This window comes from Mesoplodon mirus, assembly GCF_964341445.2.
Source record: "Mesoplodon mirus genome assembly, contig: HAP1_SCAFFOLD_912, whole genome shotgun sequence".
Lineage (NCBI taxonomy): Eukaryota > Metazoa > Chordata > Mammalia > Artiodactyla > Ziphiidae > Mesoplodon > Mesoplodon mirus.
The window spans coordinates 26,773-46,052 of NW_028295132.1; the positions used below are offsets into that span (position 1 = coordinate 26,773).

At 35.7% G+C, this 19,280-nt stretch overlaps 1 protein-coding gene across 1 annotated transcript; it reads right to left on the reverse strand.

Moving 5' to 3' along the window:
* Positions 1–16,280: 16,280 nt before the first annotated feature.
* Positions 16,281–17,571, reverse strand: LOC309797714 (ATP synthase subunit epsilon, mitochondrial-like; the record flags this gene model as incomplete). Its single annotated transcript, XM_082646153.1, has 2 exons — positions 16,281–16,548; positions 17,473–17,571. 2 exons carry the CDS (start codon positions 17,569–17,571, stop codon positions 16,369–16,371), a joined length of 279 nt encoding a protein of 92 aa, XP_082502279.1. The 3' UTR covers positions 16,281–16,368.
* Between the last annotated feature and the right edge of the window lie 1,709 nt (positions 17,572–19,280).

Consider the following 19,280-nt stretch of genomic DNA (forward strand, 5'->3'; position numbering starts at 1 on the left):
AAATTTCCACTTCGGTCCTTTAATAATCTCATTTACCTAGTGGAACAACTGCTGTATACCCAATGTGCTAGGTTCCCTTCAGTAGTCTCATTTTATTGCTCTGGAACTTGATAGAATTTTAGTTTTAAATAAAATGGTTAATAATTCCTCTGGTGTGTTTGAGATTTTTAAAAGTATTTTTTCAATCTAGTTTAATCTGTGTTTAATTTAATATATTAAATCTTAATTTAATATTTTATAATTTGAACTAATATATTTAAAATGCATTACATCTTAATTTTATATATTTAATCACAGTTTAATAAAGTTTCCTTTTAACATCTTAATTAAAAGGACTATTGGAAAGTAGTCATGCCTTTCAATTAAACTCCAAACACTGTTGTCTCAGCGGGCTTCAGTATTCCATCAAGGGCTAGAAGCTGAAGTCCAGACAAGGAGGAAGAACATCAGTAGAAAAATGTAGAAATATTATTGGCATATCTTTCTGACCCTAATGATGTCTGTATTATTAAGAGCAATGCTAGTTGCTGTAACAGGCACATTCCCAAATTTCAGTGTCTTAAAACAATGGACATTATTTGCCTAATCTACCAATAGTGTTCCTGGTGCATATGTGGCTCTCCTCCAAATGGTGAGTCCAGTACCCAATATTCCATCTTGTTGAGCTACCATCTTCAATATTTGTCACAAGATCTTCCAGAAGGTGAAAGAATGCTGAGGATCTCATGGGATGGGTTTTTATGAGCCATAGCTAGAAGTGGCACATGTTATGTTTCTTCCTATTCAGTTGATCAGACATGACCACGCCTAACTCCAAGGGGTGACTGGGATTGTAGTTGAGCTGTGTGCAAGGGAGAGAAAGGAAGCGGGCAGTTCATATTTAAGATGCTATTATTTGTATCCCAAAGTACATATAACATTAATTAGATATTTTATTTCTAGAATCATTTCTTTGCACCTAGCATGAAATTTAATCTCTGTGGAAGTTAAAAATCCCTGACTAAAAAAAAAGAACAACAACAAACACCACACTGTTTGAGAAAGAAAGCCAACAAAGTACATGTGAAATGTTGTTATTACTTCTGTGTGTCTGAGAAACATAGCCTGCTTCCAATCAGTAATCTCTAAGCACCAAGGTAAACAAACAGCAACAAGATGTAACCACCATACAAAATACTTTGAGGGAAATGTTCAAGGCTTTCTATGTTTGAATAACTATACTTTTGAAGGAATCAAACAGAAGGGTGTTCCAGCTCTTCAACTATTCAGTAGAGAGGCAAGTACTGATGGTTTGAAACAGAAAATACAGACATCTTAACCCACCCATCCCCCCAAAAGATAGGGTATTGTGACACAGAACCACAGATTTTCATTATGAAAGTAGCATTGAAATTTTGCTAATGAGCATATTTTGAGTGATTTGTTAAGAGCTCATGATATACAGATGACAAGCGCATTAAAAACTCTCAACATTATTAGTCACTAGTGAATTGTAAACTGAAACCACAATAAGATATCACTACACACCGTTTAGAATGGATAAAATTAAAAAGTCTGACCCTACTAAGTTCTGGTGAGGAAATGAACAAACTGGACATCTCATCCAATGCTAGTGAATGTAAAATGGCACAATCACTTTGGAAAAATATTGGGGAATTTATTAAAAAGTACACCTACCATATGATTCAGTTATTTTTTGCCAAAGTATCTTCTCAAGTGAAATAAAAGCATATGTCCACACAAAGACATGTGCATGAATGTTCACAGCAGCTTTATTTGTAATAGTCAAAAAATAGAAACAACCCAAATGTCCCATCAACAGGGCCAACAACTGTGGTATACCATGCAATAGAATACTCCTTAAAAATAAAAAAGGAATAAATATTGATACATGCTGCAGTGTGGATGAATCTCAAAATGATTATGCCAAGTGAAAGAAGCCAGGCAAAAATAATGCATACTGTATGATTCCATTTATATACAATTCTAGAAAATACAAACTAATTTACAGTGACAGAAAGCATACCACTTGTTGTCTGGGGATGGGAAAGGAAGGTTAGAATAAAGCATGACAAAAGGCTCCAGGATTCTTTTGGGAAAGTTACAGATATGTTTATCTCGATTGTGGTAACGGTGTATACATAGGTCAAATCTTATCAAATTGTATACTTTAAATATGAACAGTTTATTGCTTGTCAATTATACCTCAATAAAGATGTTTTTTTTTTTTTTTTTTTTTTTCTGTACGCGGGCCTCTCACTGCTGTGGCCTCTCCCGTTGCGGAGCACAGGCTCCGGACACACAGGCTCCGCGGCCATGGCTCGCGGGCCCAGCCGCTCCGCGGCATGTGGGATCTTCCGGGATCGGGGCACGAACCCGTGTCCCCTGCATCGGCAGGCGGACTCTCAACCACTGCGCCACCAGGGAAGCCCAAGATGTTTTTTTAAGAAAAGTAATATTTGACATAAAGAATTCATCATATTCAGGTATTCCTGTCAAAATTCATAGCCAGGGCTTCCCTGGCCTGGTGGCACAGTGGTTGAGAGTCCGTCTGCCGATGCAGGGGACATGGGTTCGTGCCCCGGTCTGGGAGGATCCCACATGCCGCGGAGCAGCTGGGCTCATGAGCCATGGCCGCTGAGCCTGCGCGTCCGGAGCCTGTGCTCCACAGCGGGAGAGGCCACAATAGTGAGAGGCCCGCATACCGAAACAAACAAACAAAAAAGGCAAAAGACATGGACAGATACTTCGCCAAAAATAATATATAGATAGCAAATAGGCATATGACCAGATATTCAACATCATTAGTCATTAAGTAAATGGAAACAAAATCAACATGGAAATATCAGAAAACACATATTAAAATGTAATCTGACAATGTCAAGTGTTTAGTGAGAAAGTATAGAAACTAGAACTCCCATACAGTGTTTTTGAGAATATGATATAGTAAAACCACTTTGGAAAACAGTTTTGCAGTTTCTTAAAGAGTAAATATATACCCACCATATGATCTAGTCATTCCAATTGTAGGTATTTATACAAAATCAATGAAAATGTGTTCATACAAAGACTTGTACACAAAATCCATAGAAGATTTATTAGTAATATTCAAAACTGGAAACAATTCACGTGTTCATCAACAGGTGATTGCATACGTGTATATGTATATATATGTGTACATATGTGATGTATTCAATTAATGGAATACTATTCAGCAATAAAAAGGAATCAACCACTGATACACACAATAACATGGATAAATCTCAAAATAATTATGCTTAGTGAAAGAAGTCAGACAAAAAAATGTACATACTTTTGTTTCTCTTTATGTAAAATTCTAGACAATGTGAACAAATCTATAGTGACAGAAATCATTCATTGTCTGAGGATAGGAGAGGGGAGAGCCAGAGGGAGGGATGAAAAAGGGGCACCAGGAAACTTTTGGGGATGATGGGTACATTCATTCTGTGATTGCACTCATGGTTTCACCGGTGTTTATGTAAGTCATGTTACATCAAATTGTACATTTTCAATATGTACATTTATTGTATGTAAATTTCACATCTCAGAAAAGCTTGTAAAGAAGGGAAGTCAGAAGAAAAAAGGCTTAGCTGGGTGCTTTATAACTTTAAGAAGCAGTGAGCTCAAGTCTATATTCCTGGTGAGTGCCTGCCGTGCCCAACTCACCATTACCAGTTGAAGGTAGACATATCTGCTTAATAGACAGTGAAGCTGAGATTATGGTTAATATTTTTTGGTGAAATCTGAGGAAGCTAACAGAATGCTTGGGAGTGGGCCAATTGGATTCCCTTGAGCAAAGCCAAGGCACAACTCAGAAATTTTTTTTCAATCTGCTCCACCTTCTAAATGAATGATTATGAATAATTTTGGATTTCTGGTGTGGAAGTATTTCGTGAAGAAACAGAGGTCCAAGGATACCAGGGAAGTGCCAGATAAATGCAGTTCTGCCACAGGAAATCTTAGAGAAATGGCAAAACTAAATGCTTGGACTCTACTGGAATTAGGATATATGCTGGGGCAAGTCAGTTCATGGAGTTGCTGTCGTGCAAGTGTCTGCAAGGAGACTAATACCAGCACCAGCTTGTTTTCTAACTAATCAGAGTCAAAGGCAGAAATGCAATGTGTTGCTTTCCCTCTCCTTCCTCAGCCCAGCGGCCTTTTGTCTTCTAACCTTCCCTCAAGGACTGATTCCTCAGGCTGAGTTGCTAGAAGAAACGAGATATCTGAAGCTCAATGGAGCAGTCCATAAAAAACCTTAAGGAAGGCCAGTTGTGAAGCGATGGAAACCATTCTGATGTTTTTCAAAACATTTCTGATTCCTCTTCCTTTAGGAGACTTGTAGAATTGTATTTCCTGCAACTGGCACAAACCCTCCCTCCCTGCCCTTTAGGGCCATGTGATTCCTTCTGACAAATAAGTTGTGAGTGTGTCATTTCTGAGCTAGAACACTTTAACTGCCCCTTGCGAGCTCTTTTCCCGTTAGCTCAGGAACTGGCAGTGCGGGAAATGGTGGCTTCTCATTCGGTCTGATCCCATAATGATTAATGAGCAGGATACCCCTTGCCTGCTTTCAGTGGCCGTTCAGCATGAGCAAGAATGAAACTTTTCTTGCTTGGAGACACTGAGATTTTAGAGTTTTTTGTTACCACTGCACAATCCTAGCTATCCTGGATCATTGTTTCAAAAGAACTTGAATTTGGTAAGTTACAGATACTGATTTTCTTGCTTTAAGGTCCTCTGTGGTAAGACATGGACTGAAGTAGAAGTAATGGTTGCTAGAGGCAAATTGATCCCAAGTCCAGAGTCAGCGTCTAGGATTTTCTGCATTAATTGGCTTAGAATATGGAAAATGACTTCATTAATACAGGAAATAGTCCAAAATTATTCCATTATAATATTTGCATTGAATTCTACATATTCAGCCATAGAAATAATAAATCACTTTCTTCTATACCTAAATTTTGGTCAAGAAACATGTAGCAACAAAGATGATGTGGGCTGCTAAACATTAAATGTGCAAAGTTTACATGAACTGACATGAACTGAATCACCTGTGGCTAAATTTAAAACAAAGATTGTACCTCCTAAAGAAGATAAAGTGAATGCTTCCTAAAGAAGATAAAGTGAATGCTCAGTCTTAAGAATAAGGTAGCTGTCTTAAGATAAGAAGAAGACTACTATGACAGCTGCCCAAGCAAATCGCAGCACATCTTTTAAATTTTAGCAACACATCTTTTAAATGTTTGGCTCACCCAAATGTAGTAGTTAATTCTAAATACATGGAATATTTCATAAAGATACCTGAGGTTTTTTTTTTTTTTTCTATCCCTCACTGAGGCAAGATGTTACAAATGTTCCTTTCAATAATTTGATAGACTCAAGCTTTGAGCCAGAGAGAGCATCTGTTGGAAAACATGGTAATATTTTTCCTATTTATGGCTCTTTTCAGTCTAAACCAAAACCTCATTTCTGTTGTGAACACCCATCCTTTGAAAGCACAGAAATCACAATAATGAGATTTTGGAAAAAAGGAATTGTGGAAATCACTCAACACCTCCCAGCAATGGGAAATACTTCCCTCTATCCACTAAATCCAGAAACTCTTTTCATAAACAATTCTATGGATTTGGCCCCCACCATGGCTCCTCCAAAGGGGGAGGCTGAGACACCAAGCCAGAAATGAACTTAAAGAACACACATGAGTCACTGCATTTAGAGAGCATTTTAATACCAGAGAAGTTATTGACTGAACCAAAACCACCAGTGTTCCACCTCAGAAAGATTAATAACTGACAACAAAAGTGATGTTCCAGAAATTAGACTAGACATGTATGATAAGGACAGAAAACTAAATAGAAGACCATGCATGTTTCTAATCCTCTTAATGTTGCTCAGCTATCAACATCCAATAACTTGGGGAAAAAATAGATTTTTTGCTTTTTCATAGCTTGAAAGAATTTCCACGTTCATGAAGTTGTTTTTCTCATCACTTACAGTTTAAGAACTTATAATAACTAAGCCAGAAAGAGGCAAAAACAAAATACATCTGCCTATTATCTAAAATTATGGGATCATAGATATGCTTATGACTATTTAGCAACTTCTGAAAAATAATGACTAGCTTCTATAAATACTGCTATCATTCATCTGGATATCAGGGTCTGGTAACTCTAAGTGCAATGACTACATGCCATAGTATCTTCACCAGAGGAGAATTCTGCACATTCCTCTACATAGGGGGTCAGAAGTGGAGCTCTGAATGTTTGCAGGAAGTATAAGTGACTTCATATCTTAGATAAAGGGGAAGAGAGACAAAGAAATAAGGGGGATACAAATTGTGAAAGGCCAAGAAGAAGAGTGAGTGGTCAAAGAGTTTAGATGATGTCATATTTTTTCTATATGGAAATGTCTAAAGTCAGGGATCCAGGCTGCAAACTATTATGGTCTCTTAATTGATTCCCTGCTTTCACTCTTTTCTACCCTATCATCCACTACTTCATACCCTGACCCAAAATATTGACACCTTCTACAATCAGCAACCAAAGTAATCTCCTAAAATTATATGTTATATCACATAACTTTTTAGCTGAAAACCTTCCAGTGACTCCCTACTAAAAATAAAATAGAATTTACCTTACAATACTCTAGGATACTGAAATTAATTTGACCCCTGGATATTGGGCCTTCCTCAATTTCTATTACTCTTTCCTTTGTTCATTAAGCTCCCATTACAATGACTTCCTTTCCAATCCTGGAACACACCAAACTGGTCCTTTTTATGGACTGTTGTCCTTGATGGTTACTTGTAGCTGAGTTTTCCTCCAAAGGTTCACAGTCATTATTTCGTCTTTCTCATAAAGAAGTTCTCAGTTCAAATCTTATCTCTTCAGGAAGAGCTCTCTACAGGTTAAATTCCCCCTAATCATTCTCTGTCACAGAAACATTTCTATATTTTTGGTCATAATTATCACTATTTTAATTCTTATTTGTTTATTTTTTTTTTGCCTCTTTTAATCTGTCCTCACTCTAGGTCTAAAATAAAAGTTCTGTGATGGTACAAATCTGGATTGTCTTTTACCATTACCCAGCTCATAGGAAAGTGCCTCTCACACCATAGATACACAATAATTTTTTTGAATTAATCTAAACATCTTTTGTTCAAGTTGTGTTCAGGGAAAACTACTGAAATCTAGCTCAGCATAAAATGAGTTGAGAAATTAATGAAACAGCAAACTAAGGAAATAGAACATTTCATTAGGGAAAAGTAATTGTCTTTCTTGTTACAGCTTGGTTACATGTAGGACTTTCTGTTGCATGTTTTCCCCATTTGAGGATCAAAGAAAATTAAATACACATACAATAAAACAAATTGGCAATTTTTAAAAACACTGCCTTTGTAGAGAGTGACAAGCTGAAAAAAAGGTATTCTTATATGCACGCAGAATTATAACTCACATTTGTGAAGAGTTTTCACTCTGTGTTTTTCTAAGAAAGACTTACCAACCTCATCATAAATGCCACTGGTTCATTTAAGCCAGTTGTATGTAGTGATCATGTTGGAGGCAGAAAACTTGAAGCTTGGGTATTAGTGAGGCCACAGTTGGAGTCTCATTTAATTTCACCTACAGCAAAACCTATTTGTCTGGCCATCAGCGTGGCCCTTGAATTTTGGCCAACTGTGTACGAAAGGCATCTCCTTTCTCACAGAAAAGGGATCATGCCAAGGAAGGCAGACAAGTTTCTAGTGATCCATAACACTGACATAGACATCCTGCTGATAAATTAGTATCATGTTCTTGGACAAAAGTCAAAATTTGTGTTATTGCAAAGACAAACACCTATTACTTTACATAGTAGATATAGAGGTCTTAAAAGAATACACATTTTGGAAATAATGCTGTCTTTTAAAAATATTAAAGAAGACAATTACTTACAAGAAAATTTTAGGGAATTCTTTCCCAAAAGAAATAGGTATTTTGTAAAATGGGCAGGGTTGTTTAAATGATCCTTGACTGGATCAGGTTTGCTCAGAAATTAGGTGAGGCTGATTATACTGGAATCAGCGCCTGCAGCTTAACAAAAATAAGAAGAGCAGATAGCCTTAAAACATGATCTGTTAGAATCTTTTTAATGATTAGATTCTATTACTGACATACATAAATATGTGAAAATGCACTTTGTTATAGATGTAATTTATGCTTATACATTCTAAAGTTTATTTTGACTTAGCATCATGAGAGAGGGATAGAGAGGGTACCCCATCCCATGCCATGTATTTAAAGGGCCCCACTTTGGCCCTCATCTGGCTATGTTCCTCCCCATAGGTGAGGGGCCCTAGGTTCCAAAGGTATGTTCTCATCCATAACCCATGTACTCCTTTCTAGATTATTCTACACATTCTGGGGTCCCTAAATTTCCAGCCCAAATGTCACTGAGATTGTTTCCAAGGCCTGTGTGAGTCTTCCAAAGTCTGTCTTCCTAAAGGCAGAACAAGTGATTGCTGGTGAATTCCACCCTAGATATTGAGGATGTAGATAAACATGGAACGGCTGGCTGGAATATCCTGATGTATGGGTGTAAGATCTCTTTGAGTGTGACAGACAGCTGGAGGTGAAAAGAAAAAGCCCATCAAAGTGGGCCTGGATACTGGGATTGGGCAGGTTCATTCTACTCTGTCATGTTCTGATGAGGAACTAGCCTTTCCAGTTTTAATAAAGATTTGTTTGTCAAGGTGGAATGCTAGAGCATATTTTATACAATAGTTTCATAACATGTCATAACTTTTAAATATTTAAACATATGATATGGGAGCCTCCATGTGTATTCTTGCCTCAGGGCTTGAAAATATTAGGAGGAGGTCTGTCAGAGTATTTACTATGTTCAGAACTGTATTAGAAACTGAGCTTTAAGAGTATTTGTGTATCTGACATTAGGTTGCTGTGTGTCTCCTCCCAGAGCTGGAAGTCTGCACTCTGGTGTATCCAGACTGATGTAATTGAGGGCAGATTTAGTGTTCTGCTCACCTCTCCTTGGTATAGAGATACCTGTGAAAAGTGCATGTGGCTGCCTGAGAGGGAAATGGATATGCCAGAGAGTGACCTGGGGGCCCCAAAGAAGCCTTGTGTGTTGGGATAGATTCCATTATTTAAAAATACTTACTGTTCCTCCTTGGTAGGACATTGTAGTTCTGCAACCATTGAAATCAGACTTGGCCCTGTGACTTCCTCTGTCAATGAGATGTAAATGGAAGTAATATGAGCACTTTCTGGCAGAATCTTTATGATCCATTACATGGCTCCACCATCTCTCTACTACAAGATCAACCAAGTCCTTGATAGGAGCCACTCCTTCAAACTATCCTGTAATAAAGACTGACATTGAGTGGAACTGCTATGACCTTCAATGAATATGCAGCCCAAAGAAGAAATAAATCTTTGCTGTTATAAGTTATTGTGACTTGGGTATTATTTGTTACTGTTGCATAACTTAACCAGAAATAAAGGTGAGTATAATGAAGACACACTATGTGAACTTATTAACTGGAGGCCACAAGGATCATGGGTGTCAGCAGCAGATGCCAGTGCACAAGGATGGGTATGAGTTTAACATGTTATACAACAGTGGAGAACAGCAAGAAAAGAGGACAACAGGTGGGCATGTGGACCAGACACCCCTGACCCGATTCCTGGACTATAATTGAGCATCAGAGATGAGGAACTGCAAAAGCAACAGGTGTAAAAACTTTAACTGAGTCAAAAATCTGAATTGAATTCATTTTAAAACCAGATGTGACTGTTACCTTGAACTGATAGGAAATTTGCCAATACCTGGCTTAAAGGCTGCAGAGCTATGTTAACTTTAATTTTTTAAGGAAATAACTACTACATTTTTGCAAATCCAACTTTGAGACTGCAAACTTGAACCTATTACAATAATAGTCTCTAGGTAATATTTCTGAGGCCTTAGAAGTTGCAACACCTAATGAAGAGGTTCTATCATCATCTCAGTTTTATCGAGGAGTAAACTGAGGTGCATGTGACTGTTCCTTTGCCCAGTCTCACAGCCCAAGCCCACAAGCCCAATAATATCATGCCTCCTACCTACCCATCATGTCTATGTCCTAATCTACTGAACCCTGAGCATAGCCTGTGTGAGGCTTGGTAGTGGACATATAATGTCACCGCCATCCAGTTGGCCGAATTTTTCATGTGGGGATGCAAGATAGAGGTGGAGGGAGAACATAATAATCACCCCTTACATTTGTGTAATGCTCTCATCTTGTCTCATTTATAATAATGCATATTCATCAAGTAAGCAAGGTAGAGGTTACTGCTTACATTTGATAAAGTAGGAAATACATTAAATAGCCTACTCAGAACCAACTACCTCTGCTAGGGGCTGAGGACAGGAGCACAGAACATGTTCCTAAGAATCACATAATTCCCCAAACTCCCAGTGACTCAAGAAAGGGGTCGTATTTTCTCTATTTTAAGATCACAAACAAAGCTATTACAATATTCACAGAACTAAGAGAGATTATGTAATTTCCATTTTAAATAGCAGTTAAAAATCCTACGAGGAGGGCTTCCCTGGTGGCGCAGTGGTTGGGAGTCTGCCTGCCGATGCGGGGGGGTGGCCGGGTTCGTGCCCCGGTCCGGGAGGATCCCACGTGCCACAGAGAGGCTGGGCCTGTGGGCCGTGGCCGCTGAGCCTGCGCGTCCGGAGCCTGTGCTCCGCGGCGGGAGGGGCCACGGAGGCGGGAGGCCCACGTACCTCAAAAAAAAAAAAAAAATCCTACGAGGAAAATGTGTGGACAACTCTGTAATAAATGTTTGACTGAAAAATTTTTATGAAATACTGAATCAAGGCTTGGAAGTAAGTAGGTTGGTATAGATTAAACAGGACCATTGTTGAGATGACTCCTGAATCTAACTGTGAATCTAACTGCTAGCCATCTCTCTCTAGAGCTTCAGATCTGCATTTCCAAAAGTTTTGTCCGTTAACTCTACCTGGATACCTTGTCAGCCCTTTAAATAAATTCATCCCATCTTCTTCCCACAACCTGCTCTTGGTCCCGACTTCCTCAGTTCTATAATATTAGCAGAATTCTCTCAGCTACAAATTACAAGTGCCTCAGGGTTATCTTTAAATCTTCACAGCATTTAGTTACTTGTCTTTAGATTCTATCTCTTCCATTTGTACAAAAAGCCATTCCTTTCTTTCCAATCTTACTGATACCAGACTAGTTCAAACCTTCATTAATTCTCTTCTGGATCATTAAAATAATCTCTTGGCAGATCTGGACAGCTATAACTCCTTACTCTAGAAATGCATATTTATTATTACTGGGCTAATTATGTTTCTAACCACAACTGTAACACTACCATGCTCTTTTTTAAACGTAATCAGATTTCCATTGTTTGTGGAATTAAATACCAATTTTTGTTTCCAAATTTAAATTCAAGAATGGGAATAATACTTCTTTAACATAATGATAAAGTTTCTTTTTCTGCATTGCATGTATTATCATCTCTAGTGAAAGTGAACTACTTATTTTATAAGATGCCCTATAGTTTCCCACTTCTACTCCTTTTGTTCTTGCTTCTATAATTGGAAATCCTTTTTCCATGTCTACCATAAATTATTCCACCTTCAGGAAGGTATCCCTGCTCCTCTCAGGAAGACTTAATATTATCTTCTGGTAATATGAGAGATTTACCTTCATAAGTCATTGCTGATACAATCGCAATTGATATTATCCTCATATAATCATGACTGACATATAAGAAGTTTATTTTTAAATCAATCATGTGAAATATAGCTATAAATATAAATAGCATGCATTCGAACCTTGCTTTATCATTTAGGCCTAAAGCCCACATAATACTGTTAGGTCCTAGAGAAGAGAGTTTTTTTTTTCACCATTTTATTCTATGTAATATTTTATACCTAGATTTTATGTGAGAGACACTTAAAAACTATTTATTGAGGTGAATTAAAAAACATTACCCTAAAATTGTGGTATAATTTCTAACTGCCCCAGATATAATTGAAATTATTACGTTACCCGCTGCCAATAAAAACATGAAGTAAAGAGACTGGGACTACTGAGGAATAAAACTGCACTACTTCATTATTTTTAAAATATATATTCTGCATTAATAATGAAAAGACAATATTGATTTTGGATATAATCTTATAAGGGGGATGATTAAGAATTACAGAAACCTTTTGTTCTTGTTGGTTTCCTATGACTCTCATGAAAATTTGAAACGGTGTTTTATTATCCTCAAATCATTTATAGAGGCTTACATAAATTTTAAGGCTGGAGCCCTGCCCAGCATAGCACCAAGATCAAAGGCTTATTTTCTAGTAAATTAGAACCCAAATCTTTATACCACAAATTTACAAATTTATGGAAGTATTAGCCATGAAATAATCTGTCATCTGGTCATTAGGTTTCAACACTGAAAAACTTAAACTGGGTAAAAAATAAAGTTGATTAGGGTATCAGAAAATAGATCTATGAGTGACTATGGAATCTATGATTCCAATTACATTTAGACTTTGGATATGTTTATAGAGTGAACTGTAACTGTCCACAAAGCTCTGTTTAAGAAAGCAGTGTATTCCTTAGGTTATATCTTAGTTCAAAAGCCACAATATTTAATGAATATGTTGTCAAAATTGATCAACGTTTAAAATGCACTTATACTACAACTGAAAGTAAAAAGATACTATGGGTATAAGTCAGCCATCAGAAGGGTATAACTGATTGGGGATGAGAAGTAAGAGGGTTATGTAACATGGAACCCCTGTAGGAAGAAAGACCAAAATTCAATGGCTGCGCTGAGGACATAAAAGAGCAGGCAGGTCAAGGATAGTTCAAACAAGGACATGAGCTGAAGTCCATCCTGGGGAAGTGCTCTGTACAACACAGCACCAGTTACTGTACAGTGATTGTGGTGATTGTACTGCATGATAATCAGTGTTGCCTTCTGTAGTAGTCTTTAAATATTTTAATTCCTTCAAGAAATCCACTGAAAATTCTACAATTAGAAAATGCTCCATTAACACAAAATAGCTGAGAAACACTGCCTTAGTCACTTATGTAACTGCCAATAAAATATTTCATAATCAGATTTTAAATCAGTGCAGAAAGAAGAGCCTGTAGACCTTATCTGGTTGGATTTTTAGGTTTGCCTTTGGACATAAACTGCTAAGTATGCTTAAAGAAAAATTTGGTATAGACAAAAAATCTTTAGATGTTCTTACTATTTGTTGAAATATTAAAATATTACAGTAAACTATTTTATTTTATTAGAAAAGGTGGTTTTGTGGAAATTGTAATTTTCAAATGCTTGCTCTATAATAAGAAATAAATGTGTTATTTAGCATTGTGCTAATTAGGATACACAAATGTTTTAACTGTTGAGATTATTAAAAAATAGTTGAGTGCTTCTTAGTGAAAACTATCTTAAAATTGTTTTCTGGTGTTAATAATTGCCTGTCAATAGAGAGTAAGACTCTTTGGAGATGATAAGATACAGGGAACAGAGAGCGGGAGATATATTTGGCTATTTGTATGTGGCAAAAATAAACACCGGTATATTTTTCAGTGAGGTATTTGTCCTCATCAGAAGAGTTAAAGCTGTTTCTAGGCTATGTTGATAAAAACATTGAAAACACTAATTCAATTCAACATAGTACAATCTTGAATACAGAACTATATAACAAATTCAGTATAGGATCTTGGTGAAACTGAATACAAGTTGTTTTAATGTTCCTGAGGCAAACAACAGAATTCAAGGAGAATGATTCATTTAAGTAAAAGTCCATAGTAACATAAAAATATAATGTCATTTAAAAGTTGAATAACCATGATACACATCCTTCAAAACCCATCTTCTCAATAAAGACTTTCACCACTATATGGGTCCTCAAAGACTATATGAGATTAAAAATATTATTCTAAACCAAGATGTCAATAGTTGCAAGTAACTTCTTACTAATAACAAAAATCAGAAAAGCTTAAAAATGATATACTTTAAGAAGAAAAAAGTTATTTGGGGATATTCAAATTTATTTTTGTACTCATAATGCTCTCATTCACTAATATGTGGAGAACTTTATTTTATACATTTATGTATATATATATATATACACACACACACACACACACACACACATATATAAAAACTTAAAGAATATGAAAGTTTTAGAGAGTGAATTAGGAATTGTGTATCGTCCACTCATTGGAATGTCCAGCCTGGTGAAATCACTATGTGTTTCATGAAAAGAAGCTGAGAAACACTGGTATAGACAGACAGTTTTTGTTTGTGAAGGTAAACTATCTATTTTTCAACTAAACTGTAAATTTTTCCAGGGAAAGATACATGACTTTGATTTATTTCAATATCAAGTATAGTGTTAAGCACATAGCAGTCTTTTAAGAAACACAATAGAACCAGATCAGCTAATACAGTTATTTGTTAATTACTACTAGAAAAGCTGAATTACAAATAACTTATTTTACAAGCCTGAGGGGGAAAAACATGGTTAGATAATACTGGAAAATAACAGGAGGTGCTAAAATCTGAGAAAAGCTTCTGGGACGTTATGAAAAAAATAGAAATGTGAATTTGATGAATAATTGTAAAATGAAATTGGTAAATATAAGTTGCCTGAAAAAATGTTCCCAGAAAACATTTAGACTAAAAATTAGGCTAAGTTGAGAGTAATGGTGATTATTTGCAATTATATATATACTTATCCAATATAATTAAAAAATACCTATTCATGTAATAAAACAGAAATTGATGGGCTGAAACTATATGAAGCAGCAGAGTATAGCTGTTAAGGACACAAATTCTAAAGCCCAATAGCCAGGGTGTGAAAACTAGTGCTACTTCCTATCTGTGTGACTATAGGGTAAGTTATGCTAAAACACTCCGTCTCTTTGTGACTCATTTCTCCTCATTAGTAAAGTGGTGGTAGCAATCGTATTTGGCTCACTGATGTGCTGTGAGGTTCACATTAGTTGATAAATAGGAAAGCATATAGAAGAGAGCTAGGCACATAAGCTCTGTATAATGTTTGCCATTATGAATATCATTTTGCGTCATTCTTCACTTAGCATTATACCAGTAACTGAAAGAAGTACTTAACAAGTAGATACACATATGTGCACACACACACACACATTAACCATAGCATTTTAATTAGGAGAAATGACATTATCAAAGTAAAGTATACATTTTAAGATCTTATCTAAAAAGTCAATGCTAATAAGATATATAGAGAGAGCACTGAATTTTCTTTCACTTGATGCATAAATTTTGTAAGAAAATAAAATATTCATCTAGTGAATATCACTTGATTGAATATTATTTTGACTATTATATATTTTTTAAATTTTAGAGATATACTCTTCCTTAAAATGTGTTTTTGAAAATAACATTTGTCTATTTTCTTTTCACCTTAACAATCACCTTTTTAAATCAGTATGTGATCTAACACATATATCTTTCTTTTTTTTAATTGATTTTTATTGGAGTATGGTTGCTTTACAATGTTGTGTTAGTTTCTTCTATGTAGCAAAGTGAATCAGTTATACGTATACATATATACACTCTTTCTTAGATTTCCTTTCCATTTAGGTCACCACAGAGCATTGAGTAGAGTTCCCTGTGCTATACAGTAGGTTCTCATTAGTTATCTATTTTATACATAGTAGTGTATATATCATACATCTTTCTTTTATTCCAAATCATCTCTGAGGGAAATTGATAATTGTTAACATAAGTGTGTATGTGTGCTTATATTTACTTGAAAATATGCATTTTTACACATGTTACCTTAGGACAAACACCAAAATATTAGCAGAGGTTAACTCTGAAAGAAGAGATTAAACATGATTTTTCCCGTTTTGGAGTTCTTTTGTGTTTTTCTTACATTCCAAAATATGTATTATAATCTTGGATTTCTTCCATAATATAGAAAAATGTTACGTTTTAGAAAATAGTAGTTGTTGTCAAACCCATAGTTCATTCAGTCTAAGGTTTTCAGAAAACAGATATGGCTGCAAAGCTTGATCAACATCAAAGAGAGGAATATTTTCTCAAAGTCTTAATTTCATTTATTATGTTTTCTTGTATCATACATTTATTTAAACATATGGGAAATGATATATTTTTTGAGACTTACTTCAAATTATTGGCAATGTCAATCTATGAAAAAGACAGGTATTTTTTTCCCCCATGAAGTGAGATCGTTTTCAATCTGCCATAACATGTGCCCACACATCTTCACTCTGAAAATGTAGTATTCAAGCTAAATCAGGGCAGATTATTCCTTTTTGACTTTTACAACTGTTATGTTGCTGCCAGAAGTCTTCTCGGCATTTGCTTTGAATTCTGTCTTCAGTGCATCTCTCACTGCTTTTGCACAGATCTGGGAACACCCGAGGTAGCTGAGTCTAACCTGTCGCCAATATGCCACCGTGATGTTGTGAGAGTGGAGTCCCTCCTGCCGAATCGCAAAGATGAGGTCAATGTCAGCTCAGTGTGCAGCCTACCTCGGGAAATGATATTGTTAGTTTGCAGTAACACTTGAATATATAAAATAAAGGCTATAAAGCACTTGGGGAAATTTAGTATGTTAACTTCATGTTATACTTTTTTATTGTGTAATATTAGTAATGAATTCCATTAGTTTCATAAGTATGCTGCCGATCGGGTCAAGAGATCTAGTTTGTTTGAAACTTAACTCACATTTTTACCCTTTATGCTTTCATATTCCAAGATTTGGTGATGTTAGAGAAGATAGGCATTAGCCCCTCATAGACAATTTCTTTTTACATGGAGAGTGCCCAATCTGTTTATTAATTGGCCCACTTGGCTGTTAATTCTCAAGGGGGCTGGAACTATGTTTTGTTCACTCTTATATACCTGTCAATTGGTCCTGTGCAAGGCATTTAACACTGACTTGATAGAATGGAAGTTTCCATGTGTTAGCTTTCTTGATGTTTGCCCACAAAAACCTGATCTGTCCAAAGTCATCCACATCTCATTAATAACATCTCTATCCTGCTGTAGTCTCTTGGGCTATAACCTGTGGATTTATCCTTAATTCCAATCTTTTCCCATATCCTAACCATCTCTATATCCAAAACGTATTCAGAATCCGACTTCTCATTGCATTCACTATGGTCTCAGACTTCTCCACTCTCATTTGGATTATTACAATAACATCTTGATTTCCTGCTTCCATTCCTCTATGCTTGAATTCTATTTACTCTAGTGCAGCCAGAATCATTTTCTTAAAATGGAAATTAGTCCACATCCTCCTTTTTCAAAATAATTAACAGCTCCTATTTCACTGAGTAAAAAGCCAATGGCACACAAAGTTCTACCCAGTCTTGCCCTGAACCTCTCTGACTTTTCCACCTACTATTCTCCCCAACACCCTCCTCTCCAGCCATCTGGTCTCTTTGCTCTGAGTGAAGGCTGCAGGAGCCTTAGAAACATTGCACTCTATCTGAATATCCATAAGACTAAATCCCTCACCTCAAGATTTTACTCACTTGTCATTTTCTCATTGGGGCTTACCTTACCATCCTATTCAAAATTTCAACCTCCAACTCATTGCTTGCCCCCTTGGTTCCCTTTTTCTTGTTCAATTTTTTTTTTTCCTACAGAATTTACAATATTCTAGAATACTGTATCTCTATATCTACCTATCTCTCATCTATCTATCTCGTCTAGTTAGCCTCAGTCTATTAAAATATAAACTTCAAGTCAGGTTGTTCTTCCCCCCACCCCTCTGATTTATCTCAAGTGTCTAGTACAGTGACTGAAATATATTTGATGAATGAATGAATGAATTGTATTGTCTTGTGTAAATGTGTAAAGTGTTTGTTTCTGTTATTAAGGTGTAATTGCCACCTTATTTCATATATGCCAGTATTTTATTTTAGTGCAAGATGTCACTGACCTTATTTGTTTATTGAATATTTATGCAACCACGCTGACTGTATGTTTTGCTTCATAATAAGGAATACACTGGTTAGGAGAATCAGAGGGATATGAATGTTGGGGCAAAGCTCAGATAGTGGAAGCAGTAGTTGAATATATTATAAAATAGTTCTGATAGCAATGTGTTTAATAATCTAGTGACTGTCTAACTGATAAAATGTGATTTTAGGTTCTTAGCACTTCATTGAAGGAAACTACTTTTAAGGTTAACAAATAGGACAAGAATTAGTGAAACTATTTAAAATTCACTTTTTTGCAGCCTTGAAACACATAGTCTCTCACAAAAATAAACTGTTTTATCATGGAAGTTAATTTAATTTATAAATATAACCCTAAACAAGGTAAATATTCATAATGGTTGACCTGTATAAGCAAGTAAACAAATACATAAAATAATAAATATATGTTTTTATATAAAGGGCACATTCATGTTAGATGGTGATAACATGTGCTTTTCCTGATTATAATGTAACAGAGATGTTAAATAGTCATGTTAACTAATTTTAACAGAAAGTATAGTGTAGGTATTATTCTATTTTCAGGTGAGGAAAGTAAGGAGTTCAGTCAATTCCCTAATGAACAAACAGGTGAAATCTGCATGCCCTTTGTTCCCTCTTTATTCTTTCACCAATATTTTTCAACAACTATCTTCTATTATCCATACCTTCCTCTTACAAGATCGTTTATTTCCATTTTCAATATTTTCTGATTTTTCAGCTGTAATTCCACTTCACCTGATGACTTCTGTCTTCACAGGACTTCAAAAAACATATTTTTCTTCTTTGGTCCAAACCTTATCATGCTCCCTACAAATATAGCATTTAAAGCTAATAATTAATTGACAATGTGAATACAGAGTTTCTTTTTTAATTATAGTTTTCTGAAGTATAACTGATACGCATTAAAATGCACATATATAAAGCATTAGCTGATAAATTTTGACATATGTATATACATGTAAAACCACCACCACAATCACCATAATAACATATTCATCAACCTCAAAAATTTCTTTGTGCCCTCTGTTTCCTTTGTGCATCCCCTTCCCTGTCCCCCTACCTAAGACAACCATTGATCTGTGACTGTAGAATAATTTGCATTTTCTAGAATTTTATATAAATTGAATCAGGCAGTATTCTTTTTTATTTTGTCCTCATTCTTTATCTCAACATAATTACTGTGAAATTCATCTGTGCTCTCTCACATATCAATAGTTAATTCCAT